The sequence below is a fragment of the Aythya marila genome (assembly GCF_965140915.1).
Source record: "Aythya marila genome assembly, chromosome: 1".
NCBI lineage: Eukaryota > Metazoa > Chordata > Aves > Anseriformes > Anatidae > Aythya > Aythya marila.
In genome coordinates this window covers 137,628,055-137,647,092 of record NC_139042.1, presented here as the reverse complement: position 1 = coordinate 137,647,092, position 19,038 = coordinate 137,628,055, and the positions used below count along the sequence as shown (strand labels likewise).

Here is a 19,038-nt window from a genome sequence, read left to right as displayed (position 1 = left end):
ATATCACTTAAGAATCTTATGAAAGTCATCTTATTTCTTCATTACAGAAGAACCATTGTTTGGTCTGATACCAATGTCATTACATATTACCTGCTCAGCGCATCAGGTTTTCAAAGGAATGAACACATAGACAAGGGCTTAATTCACGAAATTCATGCATACAACTGAATGATAGACACTAGTTTGGGCTTAAGTGTAACATACTCAGCCAGGCTGCAAAATTCCTACCCAAGAGGTTAATCTTGGATATCCAAAGTACCTTGCTTAATGTCTACCTATATCATAAAAAGGTTCAAACCCAAACGCTCTCATTCTAGACCAAAGTTTCCTGGGATTTTCTATTTGGTTTGCTATCCATGATCAGAAGCACTGAGAGTATGCACCTAAGCACTGAATGTCAGACAGGTATTTGGCAAGGCACTTCAAGTCTAATAGCTCTTTTAGCACCAATTTCATTCAAGACCATGGAGAAGAAAGGGGTTAAAAGAGCCTTTAGGGTAGGGAACCATTGCAGCCTTTTCCTCCTCTGTACAAAAAGGCACTTATCTTCAAAAGATAATTCAGATTCATGAATTCAAAAAAAAAAAAAAAAAAAAAAGACATCTCCAAATATCAGGAATGTGTTCAGTTGAATTAAATCTCATCTTCTCATTTCAAGAAATAGCTGGTGCAGAACCAACCAACATCCCTACAATACGCTCAACACATACCTAACTTGGTTATCTGTTTCCTAGAGGCAGCAGCTGTGAAACATTTCCATGATGACCAAGACCTTCTCCTTTTCCTGTTGTGAGAGCACACATTCCACACTTGGGCAGGTGCCTTCAGAAGACCCCTGTGAACCTGTCAACTATAAAAAGGGGCCCGCCATGATTATATCTCAGGCAATATGCAGAAACTGGGGAATGCAAAGGAGTATTCATGGTGACTATCTCATTACATTCTTTAGAGAAACTAACAGATTTGGGTGGCAAACTAGGTAATCTTTATCAGGTTCCTGGTATCTCAAGAGCCATCATTTATGCACATCTGTTAGAGCTGGTGTTGGTAGGAAGTCGTTTACTCAAATGAACCCTTCCATACCAAGTGATTCAGTCACCCCTTTTGTCTTGGATGACTGTTATTAAGCAGAACTGGCCTGGTGCAGAATCACAACAGTACGTGCTCACGTACATTTACTTGTTGCCAACATCTCCCTCTTTGTTTCTATAATTTGACCTTTAAAACCCAGTAACACAGAATACAATTTAAAACCTTTTGGAAGATGAGCAAATTTCTCAATATGAATTTGCAGCCTTTTTACCTCTATTACAATAGCTGTAATAAATACTGCCAACTGCCACTATAGGAGCACCTAGTATCAAACCAGAAACCTTCACCCTTTGGGCAATTCCTTCCAGTCCCTTGCAAAGCATTTTATTACATATTCACCTGAGTTATTTGTATCTTGGTGATACTCAATTGCTTACAATTGCATCCTTGACAATATCACTTGTGACTACAGAATACATAACGAGAGTGTTAGTAGTTTTAAACATTGTGCATTTGATAGAACACAATTTGAGCAAAAACAGTATTTTAAAAGAAATTGTACCCTTTGTTATTTTTCTTAAACTTCTTATTTACTTTATTGAATTATTTCCACTTTTATCATGTATATTCTTTATCTTCTATGGTGTCTATAAAGATGGAGAATAAAACTAGACTGAACAGTTTTGTCTTTGGAGTTCCTTCAGTGCCTTCATTGGTTACCAACACAATAATTTTACATTAAAGTTGCAAACAATATTTGGTGAAATTAAAATCCAAAATAATATTTTTTTTAAAAAAGATGAAATCTTAAAACTGTTTCTGGAAGCATCCCCTTAATACTGGATTTTTAATTTTTATTTTTTTTAAGAATGGAATCAGTATTTATGTCTATGTTATGCAACCACATTACATTCTGAAACTGGAATTACTTAGAGGGAGCAATATTTCTTCCAAGAGTGATTAATGAGCTGAAAAGAAAAACCTGATGCTATTACACTTCTTGCACATCAGGCAAATACATAGAACAGATCAACATGTTTTGTCCAAAGGCTGGAAAGCGTCTTAGTGATTCCCAACTGTCCGTAAATATATTATACTTCAGAAAAACACGGTGCTCCAAGCTTGTAGATAAGGTAATATCCCTGCTCAATATATAAACTCCATCATTGTGGAGAGTGCAAGTCAAGTTAAGACCTGATTTTGATGTGTTCTCTTTGAGGTAGAGCCATTCTTTGGTAGTAATGTTGTAAGACTGCACAGTTAACACGTCCTCACTTTGGCTGGATTTTTGGTTTGGCCCAAGTTCATGAATACAACCCCCTACCAGATATATTGTTTCTTCAACAGAGAGCATCTGTTGTTTGCGAACATGGACATCACAAAGTTCAAAGTTGGTCCAGGAATCAGAAGTGGGACAGTACTGCAAAATGTTCATATTCCTATCTGAAACAGAGGAGAGAGATTTACAAATAAATAAATATGAAGATACTCATGGAGGAGGATCTCCACAGTCTATATCAGCCATTATTACACAGTGTAAAAGTGTAGCAGACCAGGGAAGAAATATTACTGAGAACTGTGAGTCTTTGTCACAGTGATAAAGTTTGAACATTCTCTTCTATTGCAGAAGGAAAAGTTAAGCTACTTCTGGCACATTAAACAATGCAAATGGTCTGGGAATGCAGATTTAACCAGCATAATCCCTAACTGTTACCTTATGCTTTTAATTTTGCCTCTGATTGATATGAAACATTTTTTTCTGAAAAGGGAAATGGAACGATATTCTGCTTTTCACTGGTGATGATCACAGATGAATCAAATTAGCATGAACATAGTATGCTTCATTATCGGCTGTCAAGTGCTAATTTATCATCCATTTCACTCCACAAATGTAAGTTTTATGAAATAAAATTCATAAAGCTGGTTACATTTCATCAAGTGGCATGGATGACCTAAGGGCACATATTCAGTACATCATAAAGAGAGAAATACACAGTTAAACTCATTTAAAAACCAGGAACAACATGCTTCTGCATTAGACAGAAGCATTGAGAAAAAAAAGTTGAAGCCCTATCTATGTTTCAGTTATGACTCCGTGGATGCATGTGTTTGCAATACAGTTATTCTATGAAATTGTTACACTATCTCCCTGATTTACAGTGCAGTGGAGACCCTGGCTGTGTCCCATACCAAGGCTTCAATAAGTTAACAAAGAATGCGCATGAGTCATTAACTAATAAATTAAGTTTCAACCTCTGGAGACCTGAGCTTAAATCCAAACTCAAGTGACAAGTGGTAACAGGCTCGCAGACTCCAGCTTGGTCTTTCGATAGAATCTGCTCCATATTACAAGTCTATTCTGCCTGAGGATCTCCAGATGAGCACTCAAGCGGAAAAGCAGATGGTGACATACTAACAAGTTATGTAAGAGCACACAGGTATAAATAGCCATAAATATAACTTGATTGTCATGAATGAAGCGCCTGAGCAGCATGGCTCAGGAGGTGCTGCTATAGCATTTGCTTTCACTGTGATGACTTTCTGTTATTGCTTATTACTTTATATTACCTTCTTAAACATCTAGTCCATATTAAATTAAGAGAGAAAAAAAAAAAAAGGGGGGGGGGGAAATATCATGGCAATGCTCTATAAAATTGCTGATCAACTTTGTTTACAAACAATGAATCATTCTCTGACTCACTCGGGGGGAAAAAAATAAACAAACTCCCCACAACATTTCTAGCAATTACGTTTGTGTCTTTCCATAGCAGTAATCTTCTAAGGAAAAATAGAATGCTATGGTTTGAGTGGGAGTACATGAAAGTCTATTGGGATGTAGCCCTCATTTACATAGCATGGAGCTAGTGTCTTTTCTATCCACAGAAACAAAACAAAACAACTACAACAAAAATACAAAACAAATATAATACCTGACATGGAGTTACTATTAGGATTAGATTTACAAGTGAGAACTGAAAGGAGGCTCTTTAATCACTAACGTTCATTATATTTCACAATTCAAAATTTCAGATCCTACCATCTTTTGGAAAGTGCAGTCTCAGGAGAAAGCTCTATACAGAGAAAAGAAAATAATCCACAAAAACTACCAAAACAACAGTCTTACTGAGGTGTACACAGAAATAGGAAAAATAATTAAAAAAAAAAAAAAAGCATTAACTGCTGCATGATTTTATTTACCAAATGTAGTAAAAGAGCAAATGAAACTCAGTGTCTCTCAGATCGTGGTGCCTTATCACCTTCCAACATCTGCGTAACTTGGAAGGTAAATCACCAGTGTAATTTCAGGAATTCTGGTTTCTGACAGCTGTCCAAAGCCAAGGTGTCACAGATAAACTGATTGTAGGTCCTTGTTCTGGTAAGGACCTTTATTTATAACAAGCACAGGCATTTGTTATCCTGAACATTCTTGGATTTAAACATGACTCAATTTAGGGCGCAAATCTTGACAACATACACTTTATTAATGAATTTTAAGGGAGTGGGAACTGCATCAGCAACATGCCAATCTTCCTACCCATGACACTAGGCGCAGGCAGCCTAAAGAGAAGAACAGCATAAGCAACAGAGAAGGAATTCGCAAAGCTCACGGGAAGTAAGGTGGCATCCCTTTAATCTTATAGCACTATTAACAAAACCAGAGATTTTTCTTCTTACCTCTCCTCTGTCTGTTGATAAAAATAACAAATAAAATAAAGTAAAATAATGGTAGTTACAAGTCTCTCCCATTACTCTGTTTCAGCCTCTTTTTCTCTGCTCTCTTGTCTTGTCCCAAAGATTGTTTCTCCTTAGGTCTGACTTCCCAGAGCAGTAAATTCTGTGTGCCTGATACCCTTCAATCCTAGTCTATCTGAACGCATTGGGCATCAGGGACCACAAAGCACCCCAGCAGGTCCATTAGTGAGGAAGACCAAGGGACCAGGACTGCAGAGCACATCACAGAATGGCCTCCATATAGACATAAGCACTTTGATATCTTTTGTTTACTTTGGTCCTGAGTTAGAATGGACCGGACAAAATGACTTTGAAGGTTATCATTACCACAAGGACCATGAGAAGTGGAAATGTGTCTTTTACAAACTTTAAAATGCTTCAGAGCTAAACTCAGACAATAGAAGAGACAGCTTGTTCTGATGTCAGTTTAGTTTTATTTGCAGTACACTCTGTAAAAGCTGAGCCATAAATGATCTCTTTTCTAATTTTATTCTCCACTTGGAAAATAATTTCAATGTAGTGTGGTTAAATGAAGCAGGCAAAGACCTAGATATAAGAACTTCAATTTAGGAAGTTGTGATCAATATTAAACATTTGACATTCAAGAAAAAAAAAAATCTAAGACTTCTGGAACTCTGAAAAAAAACAATATTCTACCAAAAGAATAGCACTATGTGCTTAAGGAATAAACAAAAGGAAGCTCTTTTTGTGGGGATTGCTTTTCCACTGGATAAGGATACAGCTTTGTATCCATCTCTCTCTATTGTCCCCTCAGAAAACAAGTACAGAAAGAAAGAAAGTTCCTGCTTAAGCTTTTGATTAATGATCCAATTATTTCGATTATTTATACAATTATTTCAGCACTGAAAAGCTTACCTATAGCTTGTATTTGTCTGTGAAATGCTACAGTGGAACGACTGTGACATACACGTAAAATAATAATGTAGGCAAAACTTTTCTTAATATTTTTCCTTCTGACATTCTAATGTGTGTACCTAAAAAGTAAACAAAAGTGTACCTGTTGAGATCTTTCTTTCTACTGTATGACCAAAATCTAAGAGGAGAAGGGCTATGCTGGATATTAAAGCACCCACTAGTCCATCAGAAGAACAGAGGCCCAGATCCCCATACCAGCTCGTTGGATGTGAAATAACAGACAGCTATCTAGTTTTAAAGTCTATATGTTTGGCAAGCATAATTACAAATCCTAGATGTAGGCCCAGAAAAACAAAACAAAACAAAAAACAAAAACACAACACAATACCAGTATGACAGAGATACTTTTCTGTTTCATTTCATCAGTATGTTTTCTTACAACAGTTGAAAAAAAAAAAAAATCCTGAAAAAGAAAATGATCTATGCTTGAGGAGCAATCAGGTTAAAAAAAACAAAAACAAAAAACTTTCTACCTCGTGTAGTGTATCCTCCGATAACGTAGATCTTGCCCTTGCACTCGCAAGCTGAGAATTCTGCAAGAGGGTTTGGCATGGATGCTACAAAGTTCCACCAGTCATTTTCTGGGTTATAACACTCCACATTGGAAAGAGACTGACCACCGATGGCATAGAGTTTTCCATTTACAGCCAAAAGCTTAAAATTGGACCTGAAAGACAAAGAATGCAGCATTGAAATAGGTCAAATAAGCATACAGAAAAATATAGGAAAGAAAGTTCTTCCTATCGAGGCTCCAACACACCCATCACTACTTTCAACGTGTACCATCGATTCATGTATTACAGAATCTGAACTCTTCTGTGCATGTCCAAAGTTCTGTAATTACACTTTAATTACTCAGGAAAGTAACCAGTTACATTCTAAACATTAATGATGTTGACGTTAAGACTGATGAATATTTTATTTTGGATTTCAGTGTATCACAGTTTGAGTAGTAAATGGTTAGCTAATTAACCTGTTCAGTAGAGGTTTCATTTTCACTAGGTTTTAATAAACTACCTTTAGTGGAGAAAAACATATTATATACACGCTCAGTCAAGGATATTATTTTAGTTAAAATTACAGGAATTTGAAACAAGACTTGATGAATGACAAGGAATGCGTACTCAGTCTGTTATACAGTCTCTTTAATAACCCTAATAAACAGAAATTTAAAGTGATATGCATTGAAACATATTTTCCAAAAAGAGGAAAAAGAATCCTGTACCTTATACAGCATTAGTTTAAACCACTAAATATACCCTCTATCCCTCTGAAGCAAGATGTATATGTAAATTAACATTCCATCCTGAGTTGCACAAAACACACTGCACTCTATAAGCAATGATCTGTTCTTTTATTTATTATTCTATTCAATTATGTTGTTGTGTTTCACAAAGGGTACCTTTCCACTTACCGAAGTACAAGAAGCCTCACATCTTAAACTTTTAAGATAATACAGGCAGAAGCAATTCAGAAACAAATGGCCTACGGATACTAGAGGTGCAAGTGTGTCGATAGAACTAGAAAGGCTTGAAGTTGAAGGGCTTGCATGTTCATCTATTCCTTTTAGCTATGAAAGACAGTCTAATAAGAGATCAGCTTTTCCTCTGTTTAGGAAACAGTCCTACTTACAAGTCATTGTCTTTGCCTAGCAAGGTTATTACTTCTGTACTGCTCATTTTGAGCTAGATCCATGAAATTTTACCATGCAGTATCCTGATTAATTAAACGTACGATCATTGGTGTGCACTACATCAGCATAAAACCAAACAGGGAACTGCAGTTTTACTGACACAGTGAAGTAGTGCTTTAGCCTTGCATTGGCCTGCTGAGCAGTACAGTGAATTTCACTTTGCATGAATCCAAGATTCAAAACTTACCGCTAAGTAGTTTTGCAGGTTTTTGTCTGGACAAAATGAACCTTGCCTAGCAGCAGTCTGCCCTGCAAGTTCTTTTTATTAAATGTATTTGGAAAAATAATTTGTTTCCAGATGGAATCATTTTGTTCTTGATATAGCTTTGGAAACTAAAATGCTCCTTTGAAAGAATTAATTGCTTTTTTTTTTTTTTTTTGCTGACATTTACGATTAGGTCACTTTGTTCATCTCCTCTGTACAGCAGTTATGTTTTCCATCTTAGAGAATCCAGAATAACATGGCAATCAGTAGCGGGAATGAAATGAGGATAGTTACTCACAAAACATTATAATTTTCAAAGCAATATACCTGTTCTAAAAGTTATGGTGGAGGGAAAAAAAAAAAGACACAAATTAGCAGAGACAAAAAGAAATGTAAATTCATTTTCCAAACAATCTTTTAAAATAAAAATTAAACTAGAAAGTTTGTAACTCTGTGTCTATGATGGAGATAGTACAGGATTTTTGGCTTACAAAATGAGCTCATATGCATGTTGGTAAGTCTTTCATTAAGATCTCCTAGCCATATAAACTACACAAATATATTGTGTCAGAACATAAAAGAATTCAGGTTTCCTAATTCACACTTGCTTGACTAATTATCCAATTGTAACTACTATTTATCTGAATTGAGTTCATTTATACAGGTTTTGCTTGATTGCCTTTGCATCTCTGAATTGCTTCTGGCAGAAGCAGGAAAACTACCTGGTGAAAGACACAGGGCACAAATTTCAACTTCAATTATTCTAGAAGGCCACGTACTTGTGTGTCAGTTGGCTGAATCATTTAACCACTTCCAACACCTGTTAAAAGGAATGATATTTGGTGCAAGTATCTCAGATTTATGGAGCACATTAACTACATGATTCATTTTACTCAAAAGTAGCCACAAGTGCCCATTAGCACAGTTTATTTGAACGTTTGGACAACGGCTCAATATGTTATGAATAACTTCTTCTACCATTCACCTTTTCATGCCAGTAACAGCAGGTGTTTTTATGGAGAGTGAACATTAGGAAATATTTAGTGTATTTTTACACTCTTCTGATGTGTTGGAGCAGCTGGAAACAAGAAAACCAAACACGGAGCAACTAGCCAGCTCTCCACAACTAACAACTGTTCCATGGACTACAGCTTGGAAACAACTGAGCTTAACGGTATGCTAAGTTCAACTGAACTCCACTCACTTGATGTGAGTTACCTAAACTTGGGGATCTGAAATACTCTCCAAATGCCAGGTTGGTGTGAACTCTTCTTGGAGAGACAAGACCACATATGGGCTATGTCTTCTGAAGTCCTTCATTTCCTCTGAAAGGAACCCCAGGAATACAAGCAAGAACAAGCTGTGCAGTTTTACAATAGTTCAATTTACACCATTTTTCATTTAAAAAAGGCAAGTGCGAAGCACTACGTGAAGGAAGGAAGGATGGATGTACAAAATGCAAAGGAACTAAGGGTCAGAGTGTATAACTTTCTGAATACAAGATAACATGCAAGAACTTCTGAAAAGCATAGCGAGTTCTAGATTGCATTAACAGACATATAACATACCCATAAGACACCACTATTAAACTGGCTCTGAAGAGGACAGCAAGCATTTCCTTGTTCACTGACTCTGCTCATTTAGTATACAAAAACAAGTTAGTTTAGATATTAGACAGGACTTTCCTGATCAGAGAAGTAGATAAGCATGGAAACAAGTTACCTGGGGGGAAGAAGGTTGGAATTTGCATTGCTGGAGGGCTTAAAGAACAAGTTAAACACATTTGCAAGGTAAGCTTGGTCCTCTATAGAACAGGAGGGCTGGACTAACTAGCCTGTGTTTTCTTCATGCCAAATTAAACAACTTTATCCTTAAAAGTTTTCACAAATCAGATGACGTATTAACTCTAGATTTAAAGCATTTGCAACAAGGATCAAGAATCATGAAAGTACATTTACAAAGCATTTCCAAAACATTTTACATTTCTTGCATGAACCACTCTTTTTCAATCCCTTATATGAGTCTGCAGAGCACATTGCATCCAACCTTTAGCTTTGGAAGCATGGGTGATACATTTGTGATAAACTTGACATGGGTATTTCTAACTTATAAATCTTCAAAAAGTCTGTTGTCTGTTTTTCCCCCAACACAGAGGATCTTTGAGTGGGAAAAAAATAATAATAAAAAAAAAAAACACAGAAAAAAAAAAAAAAAAAAAAAAACAACAACAACAAAACAAGGAAAGATCTTCTAAAACAATACCGTTCCCCAGGAACATCGCCTCTTGCATTTTTGTGAGAATCCTCAGAGTGGCAGCAGTTCAGGCACAGATTGCTGCTCACAAAAACCTTGTTCCACATGCATATGTATAATCTCAGCCAGGGGCTTATAAGGGTCTTCCAAGCCTGGAAGATTTACCTGCCATGACTGTGCTGAAAGAAATTAAAAATGGAACATACAGCTCTAACTGGCACATGCAGTAGAAATCTTATATTATTTTTAAATGGTAAATTTCAACTGTCAGCATCAATTTAAAGAACAGTATGGAAAGGTATTCAAGTATATGATTTGAATAGCCCTCAGATCTCCTTGGTACCTTCCTATCCCCAAAGACCACAAGTGGTCTTAAGCAACCTTTACATGAGGTTTCTTCTTCAAAGAAGTCCAGGTATTTGTCTGAAGACACTATTCCAAGTACAGCAACACCTCTAGAATGAAAAAAATAATAATAATAGAGAAGTCTAGAAACTGTGATCTGCTGTGGACTACTTGTGACTGGTTCCAGATTCAGCTTGAGACAATGAGAAATTCCAGGCACAGACACAGGCTTCCTACATGAGCCTGAGCAAATTATTTTATCTACCTCTGTATGCATGAACAGGGAATAATAGTTTCTCAAATTTACGTGTTACCTATTGTGAACAAATTTGAAATGACAGTAATAAGATCTCTTTGCCTAGACAGAAAACCAACAGCTGCAATGTAAGCCAGAATGACTAAGTATTCAGTCATTGGGAATACTTTATCTATGCTTGTGTATAGAATGCCAACATCCTGGGTTTCAATATAGTAATAATGCAAATAATCAAAGATAAAAATATCATGGGATTGTTTTTTTTTTTTTTTTTTGACTGCAGAAGACTTCTTATATTAAATCAACAGAATTGTTTCCATAATTCCTCATTCTCCTCTTCAGATCAACACATGAATCCAGTCATATAGGCCAAATCTTGATAGTGTTAAAGTGTTGTCTGAAGTCAAAACAACTTCAATGGGAACTAGAACCGTCCCTCAAGGTATGTAAAAAATGCATTCATGGGATGTAATTACATCAGCTGACATCAACTCATTCGGCAGACAGACACGTGACCCTATTCCCTAAGTAGAGCTCTGGGCAACTACCCTGCTTATTTTACTACAGCACAACAAACTAAAAACACAATGCCAAGCAAACTGCAGTACATTTCATCCACACAGCAGAAAGGCATCAGTACTCTTGCAGTCAAATATGGACTCTCAGTCTAAGAATTCCCCTGCTCTTAGTTCCTACGGCACAGGCCATCCCTTCTGTGCTCTGGCCACAAAATGTTAAACTGGTCAATCCAGCATCAGACAGGTGAAATGTTATGTCAGATATAAAATAAATAAATAAACCAATAAATCAAACCTTCAGAGTTGAGACTCCATGAAGATGTTAAGTCAACAAAGTGTTTTGTGAAGGTGTCAGAGTTTCCATGGGAAAAACTTCCTGTTTTGTTTTTCAGAGAGCCTCATATTCATTTGCTGCTCCCTTCTAGTCTAGAGACAAACAAAATTCTGGTCCTTTTTAACCTGCAATCACTATGGTGAAATATAAGACTAGAGACTATTCCAGAAATATCAGTTTGCATACCACTTTTCTGCCGTAACTTGCCAATATGAAATCCCATACTATGTAATGCCTTGCTGTCATCTGTGATGGACTTAAAGATTAAGTTGGTATGGCAACACAGATGAAAATAACATAAGGAGAAAATAACAACTTATTTATTTCAAATAACCTAGAGGGAAAAAAAAAAAAACAAAGTGAAGGGGGGAAAGAGGCAGTTATGAGATTGAACAGAGGCTGTAAGGTAAAAAAAGGGCCATGAAAAAGCATTTAAAAAAAAAAAAAAAAAAAAACACACAAACCTCTCCCCCCCTCATTTGCCACGCTGAAGAATCATTGCACACAGCAACATCTACCTTGCTATAGACATCACACAAACCAATACCGACATCTTCTAATTTGATCAATGTTGGATTTCTATGTTTAAGCACAATTCCATGGGAAACACTGTGTGGGCTGACCCCACCATCCTTTTTGACTGAGGACACTGTGCCCTCAACCATGCTCACACAGACAAGACCACAGAAGGCAGGTCTATCGAAACAGCTCAGTTTTCAAAGGTGCCTCAGTATGGACCACTGATAGGGTCAGGCTCAAATGAATATGCATGTAAAAAGAAGCATTTATGATGTTTAAAAGCTGAAAAATTACAGCAGGTAATTTTTACGATATCTTTCCAACAAGACAGAAATGCCCTATGTTTCCAGTCAATTCCAATGACTGATTACAAATGTGAAAATCTCACAGTAATACAGGAAGTAAAAAAAAAAAAAGGGTGAAGTAGGAAATTAATAATTTTAGGTCAAATCCCTGTTTTGAGGCATTTTAGCATGTAAACTCAAGTGGAATACAGACTACAGATTTACTACACCAATACAAAGCATTTATGCCAATGGCTGGGGTCTCTGGACGCTACTTGAATTTGCTGGATGGAGAAGAGAATTTCTGTTCTACAGCAAGCTCTGGCCTCCCTACTTGTTTTAGCTTTGATACAGACAGAGAAGACAACAATTTAAATATTTTCTCTAAAATGGAAACAATGAAAAAAAAATCTTGGATAAACAGAAATATTTTGTTTCAGTGAAGTAAAAAGTTTTATTTTGATAACTCTGCAACATGATTAAGGTAGAGCAACCATAACCTTGGCCAGGGTACCTTCTTGGGTACCACCCAAAGCTAAGCCCACTGTTATCCTTTCAAACACACAAATGTTTCTGGATACTAACTTATACACAAATGTCAAAAATTTCAAAAAATAGAAGAAAAAGCAAAATGGTCAAAATGCTGAATGTTTACTGGATTAAAATTTTCTCATGAAGTGAGAAGTTTCTGCAAATCTTCCTTCCATTTTTCTGTTACATATTTCACTGAAAGGCAGGCCTATATAACATTTGGATATTTATAAAAGTAAAAAACAATGTAAAACTGCTCCAACTTGAACATTTCACCCATCTCTAGCTCTGATAGACTGTACACCCCCAGAAGGAGCAGTAATACTTCTCATGACATAGAGTACTGGAGCTAAAACATATCTCAAAGTGATTTTTTTTTTCCTCTTGGTCAATTTAAGGAGAATTTCTACTTACAGCAAAGTCAGCTGTTTGAAGAGACTGGCTTCACAGCCCTCCTAGAATAATACAATTTAAAGGAAAAGTGGTAGCCCACCACCATTTTACACGAGATGAACGATCACACATGGTAGAAGGTCATAGCATGGTGATCTCCTGATGCCTATCTCACATTCTCCTGCAGCTGAGGCCTTTATCACCAGCATTTACTCAACATAGTCCCATCCTCCTCATCCATCCCTTGCTACAGCAGCTCCCTGTGCAATGCACAGGGGCCACCATGCAGGAGAGCTGCTGCAGGGTTGTTCTGCAGTTGGAAGACGCTACCAGTACAAACAAGGTTTGCCAGGCCTTTTGGTGGCCCGCTGCTAAGCTATTGCCAAGCCCTTTGGCCTTTCCCATCACACGATGCATAAGACGGGTGATTTACGGCACAAAGACAGGTCTGAATCACTTCTTGCAACTCAAGCCCAGTCAACACCACGTTACTCAACAGGCTCTATTTTGACAACAGATGTGGACACACGTGCATATCAGGGAGTAGGGGTTACCTCTTCTGGTTCATTGAGGCCAGCTGACTCCATTCATTTAGGCAAGGATTGTAACAGTGGGCAGCTGATATCTCCTGGCTGGTGGTGATCCTGTAGCCCCCAACAATGAAGAGGTAGTTGTCCAGCATAGCCGACCCATAGCCTCGGACGTTCACCAGATCTGGGGGCAGGTTGTTGGCCAGGGGCAGCCACCTCTGTGCCTCCTCCTCATACCTCAGCATTGACCACGGGGCTTCTGCCTGAGGGTGACAGCCTGGAGGCAGGCCCAGAGAGGAGGCACCCATGAAGTCCCCAATGGCCACGAGGGTGGCGGTGCCCCTCATCCGTCTCTCCTTCAGGTGCTGCTGGAGAGCATGAGGCAGGTGGAGGTGCGGCCGGGCATCAGGCCTCCGCAGAACCTGATGGTAATGGGCAGCCATGAAGTCTAGACAAGCATCATGCAAGTCCTGGAGGCCGTAGACCTGAGCCAGGCGGTGCAGCTCCAGGCAGTTGCCCACCCTCACCTGGGAAAGGAGCAGGCGGAGCAAGGGGGTGACCTGCAGGTAGGAAGCAGCCTCCACCAGCTCCTCCAGCAGGGGGGGCTCGTCATCGCCCCCCTCCTCCTGCTCCAGCCTGGCCAGGCAGGAGGTGTTGATGAAGTCCAGCACCAGCTCCAGTCCCAGGGCGCTCAGCCCCCCACGCAGCAGCTGCTCCTCCTGGCCCTGCCCTGCCTCCCTCATGCCCGAGCGGTAGAGGGCTCGGAAATAGTCACTCTGCTCAATCAGCTTCCTCTTGCACACCGGGTAGCACTTGTCCCCCAGCCGGATCTGCACCACCTCCTCCCCCGCGCCATCCCCTTCCCCCTCCTCTTCCTCCTGCCGCTGCCGCTCCGCCAGGGACATTGCGCTCCCCCTCCCCTGACCAAGCTCCGGCCCGGCCGCTGCCGGTGCGCGCTCCTCCTCCTGCTCTTCTTCCTCCTCCTCCTCTTCCTCCTCTTCTTCCTCCTCCTCCCTCCTCCGCCCCGTGCCGGCTGGGAGGAGCCGGGCCGAGCCGAGCCGGGCCGGCAGAGGGAGGGAGGAGGTGCTGCTCCGTCTCCGCGACGAGAGAAGGGGGAAAAAAAAAAAAAAAAAAAAAAAAAAAAAAAAAAAAAAAAAAAAAAAAAAATCAGAGAGGGATTAAAAAAGAGTTCCTAAAAAGGCGATGTCGGAGCGGCCGTGCCCCCGCCTCCCCACTCGCAGTGCCCGAATTGGGCCGGCAGCGCTGGGGCTCCGGCCCTGCCATAAACGCGGCGGGGCGGCCCCCCCGGGGGACTCGGCTCCCCTCCGGGGCGGTGTGAGGTCTGCGGCACGGCTCCGACCGACCCCGGGGCGCTCCTCGGCACAGGCGCAGCGGCAAGGAGCGTCCCGCACGGCCGGCACAGCGCTAGGGTGTGGGGACGATTGGGACCCGTAATTCTGCTGGGACCTTGCCGACTCCTCCTGCACAAGCACTCGGTGTCTCAGCTCCTTCTTCGGCTTGTAGAGATACCACATAGCCTTTTCTGCTACTCTATCCTTTTTATTTAAACTAAGGTCCTGGAAAAGGAAATAAATGCTATTTACAAGTCACGTAGCAGGGCTCTGCTTTATTTGACGCGAGAAAGGAAAAAACTCAGATGCTCAGTAACTGCAGCTAGATGCTCACTGACTGAGCATCTAGCTGCACGGATAACGTGGCTGTTCTGCAGTTTGCCCAATTATTTTTCTGAAGAATAATAATTCATTTCACATAATGAAAGTGATTTTTTTTTTTTTTTAACTGATGAAACAGCCAAGGGAGTCTGCCATTGTATGTATTCTTATATGATGATGCTTAACATAGAGGATGGTACAATAAAAAGACTTTAGCAATCTTGCATTTTTATTTTATTTTATTTACTTTTATAAAGACTTACATCACCCCATGCTTTGCTAGATTATAGGAAGTCTTTCCCTTTAACAGTAATGTGACTCAGCTCCAGCTATTGCAGATAGCTTAGCTTTCAGACAACTCCCTGCTTCCTCTGCTCAGAAGGGATTGTTTCCCCTAATTAATAAAACTCTTCAGTTTGTTCTGGGGACAAGGGGTGTTTGTTGTTTCTTTTTTTTTTTTTCATTTGTTTTAGTAAAAGGTGTTGTTTGCTTCTTAGCATTTCCTCTGTGAAATGATCCTCTCTCAATTTTGTTGAACTTCAGCTTCTTAATTCTTGTCTATACAAATGACAGCAATGTCAACCTCAGAGTTGAACAGTCACTCAGAAAAGGTGTTCTTTTCTGCCAACTTCTATAAAAAACATTTGTTGAGGTGGGGTAGATTTCTCTGCATTTCTGTTTTATCACCTCTCTTCACAGCATCTTGCTTTTGAATCCTGTTTTCTGTTTTGAAATCCTTAGAAATAGGACTTCAAATGTTTCCAAAAAGCTCTCTTCAGCAGCTTCAGTCCCTAGCTAGGTCACTATCACCTCTCATTTTTTTCTTTCCTACTAATGAGTTCCACTGTCTGCTTGTTTTGTGTCCCTCTTTCATTCCCACTCAGTATTTCAGTTATTTTCATATACACTTTACTGTATTCTGGTCTTGGTGAAACACTGCATTATTTGGCTCTCCAAGCTTCTTACACCTAGCAGAAACCTGATTCTGACCACTGGCCATTTTTTATCTGCCTCAGGTTCAGCCTGAAAAGATGTCACACAACAAACAAAGGTTCTACCACTTCTGTAGGACTCTAACCCATATGTCCTGTTTGCACTTTAATTCCCACAGCCAGACGTTTCAAGTAACTGTAATAATTTATACTCCAGAAGTAAACAGAGAGCTCATGCTTGTCATGGCCATTAAGCTCCCCTGCTGGAATACAGTATGATTGCCAACACAGTGGTATGATTGCCATCTTTAGACATCTGGTTTGGAAGCTCATGTTTGATGTACTGGTAAGTTAGCTCCTAATTGGTGAGTGATTTTTTCCATGTAGTCAGTTATGATAAGTTCTGTTCCCTCAAAGCGTTGACACCACAACCTGGATAGTTAGAATATTTCTGCTGCTGCCTTAGTGCCTTCCTGTGGCCTATGTGCCTGCACCTGCCACACCACCAAGGATTTCAAATCCACCTTCATCACATTTCATGAGGTTTTTAATAGGCGACTAAAAACCGTTTTTCGCAACAGTAAACTTTTGAGAGTACTGACTTGTATAGCTCTCATCAGGAGCTGTCATAAGCACAAGGGGTCAGCAGTACTCTTTGTTGGATGGCCACTTTTGCAGAAAGCTTAAATCTGTTTCTTCATCCAATTGTTTTTACTAGACTGATTGTCAGCTATCTGTACTTTATCCAGGCTTAGGACTGGACAACTGTGTTAAGTCAGAGTATGCTGACAGGGCAGATCCATTGTTCTTTTACTATGCTAATCAGTCTGTATGCTGTGCTTACATTGTACTTACACTGCAAAAACACCAAGGCAAGGACTACCTTTTTGTTCCATATTTGTACAGATAATTTTGTACAGATAATCCCAGTCCACAGCTATACTGCGGTATATGCTAAGATACATATACATTATTATACTGGAGTCAAATAAAAGGTCTTGTGGTTTCACCAGCAGACATCTTAGTTGATCTTACGAGAGTAAGCAATATATTTTCCACAGCTGAAAACGGAAATATCTAGTGCTAGAACTACTGTGTCAAAATCTGTAGGCAAGACCCATAAAAAAACTTGCACTTTGAAACAAATATGAAAAAAAATCTGCAACTCATTAAGAACATGATGCAGAATGGAAGAACACAAAAACAAGTTTGCATCATGGCAGGTATTAAACAAGTGTGTGTTAAAAGAACATACCCTGAAGAACAAGACATTTACATAGAGAGGAAAACAAAGGTAATGCTCTCAGCTTTTCAGTGCCTAGCTTCTCGATTTGGCTTCTGGAGTGAAATCTTCAAGCCTGTTTTAGATATATTTCAGGTTTCTCTCTATAGTGAAATTATTCTCGTGTGCCAGCAAATGGAACACAGCGGCACCAGAAAACGTCAGTAAGGGCTCTCTCACTCTGGAGTTGAGATAGTCATTTCTGGTTGGGTTAGCCTTCTTCACAGGCTAGACACTTTTTCTTGTACCTAAACTATTCTCTTGTATTTAATGACTAAATTATTTCCAAGGCTGAAAAATGATCACTCTTTTCTTTTAGAAAACTTGGAAATGGAAGAAGCTTTTTTATACAGCAGCCACATTGTAACAGACCATTCAACCATGATAAGGAAAACCTAAGCTTCTGCCCCTTTCTCTGTCTGGGCATGCATTTCTGTAGCCCTTTGCATAGCAAAAGTAAGGAAACAGAGAGGGAGTCAGGAGGAGTTACTGCTGGAGAGGACAGAAGAGGGGAAGAGAAAGGAGAGGAGAGGAGTACTCTTTATGTTGTACATGGCATCTTGGTTATGCTTCCTGACTGGCGTTGCACAGAGCATGTAGGCAAGGAACAGCTAAAAGACTGATTCAAGGCTGCTCTGTGTGCTGAGGCTGAAGCCTGCTTAAACTATATAATCATCTCAAGTATATAACACTGTTTTAACTTAGGAAACTATGGCCATTTGTTTTTCCTCAGTGAACAACTTGATGGCTTAGCATGGCAAGCTGGCTGGGTTTCCAGTTTGATTCCCTGTACAGTCACAAGATGCAGCAAAGTGAGTAACAGAAGTACCAGTGACTGGGAATCAGAATGACAAATGCTTTTCCTGGCAGGAAACCTGATTTACATACACATGAAATACAGCCTGAATTTCTTTGTGGGTCTAACCCAAGATCATACAAAAAAAATATGCAGCAGCAGAGAACCAAACCGTTAAGCACCAGCAGAGTGTCTAAAAGAACACTGCAGTGGTTTTGTATTTGTTTTAGGCAAACCTTCCCTAGATTCAACACAGAGAAACTGGATAATATGTGGGCATCAGTAAGAAACATAAGTCTGACTGTTCTAAGGACCAGACCTCATAGAGGGCAAAAAACAATGGAATTTTTGAATTCCTTTCAGTTGTATTAGACTAAACCGTGAACTGAAACAGAATCGGGATACTTAAAATACACATGCTACTTAATATAAAATATAAAGTGCCACATTCTTCCCTCTGAGATGCCAGGGAATTGTACTGTTCTGCCAAGGGACTGTGTATTGGGTAATAGTGGAATTACTCAAGAGAGGAATTAGTCTTTTGGAAACGATTCACTAGCTGCTGCCATTGTTTAGTACTTTCCTTGTCACAGGATACAAAGTAAGCATCTGTGGAACATAGGAAATATTCTGCAGCATTTCAGCATTAAAAATATCAGTGTTCTAAAGGATCTTGGCATTTCTAAGAGCAACTGACTGGAGCATAGTTTTATTTCAACAATCTCTATCATTTGTGAAAGATGAGCTGCTAAACAAAGGTAATTTTTTTTTTAAGAATCATAGCCAAACAAAGC

The 19,038-nt window shown here is 39.4% G+C and overlaps 1 protein-coding gene across 1 annotated transcript; it reads right to left on the bottom strand.

Moving 5' to 3' along the window:
* Positions 1-1,647: 1,647 nt before the first annotated feature.
* On the bottom strand, positions 1,648-14,647 carry KLHL42 (kelch like family member 42). Its single transcript, XM_082773769.1, has 3 exons — positions 13,586-14,647; positions 6,174-6,367; positions 1,648-2,475 (listed from the first exon to the last, which is right to left on the bottom strand). Exons 1-3 carry the CDS (start codon positions 14,464-14,466, stop codon positions 2,024-2,026), a joined length of 1,527 nt encoding a protein of 508 aa, XP_082629895.1. The 5' UTR covers positions 14,467-14,647; the 3' UTR covers positions 1,648-2,023.
* Between the last annotated feature and the right edge of the window lie 4,391 nt (positions 14,648-19,038).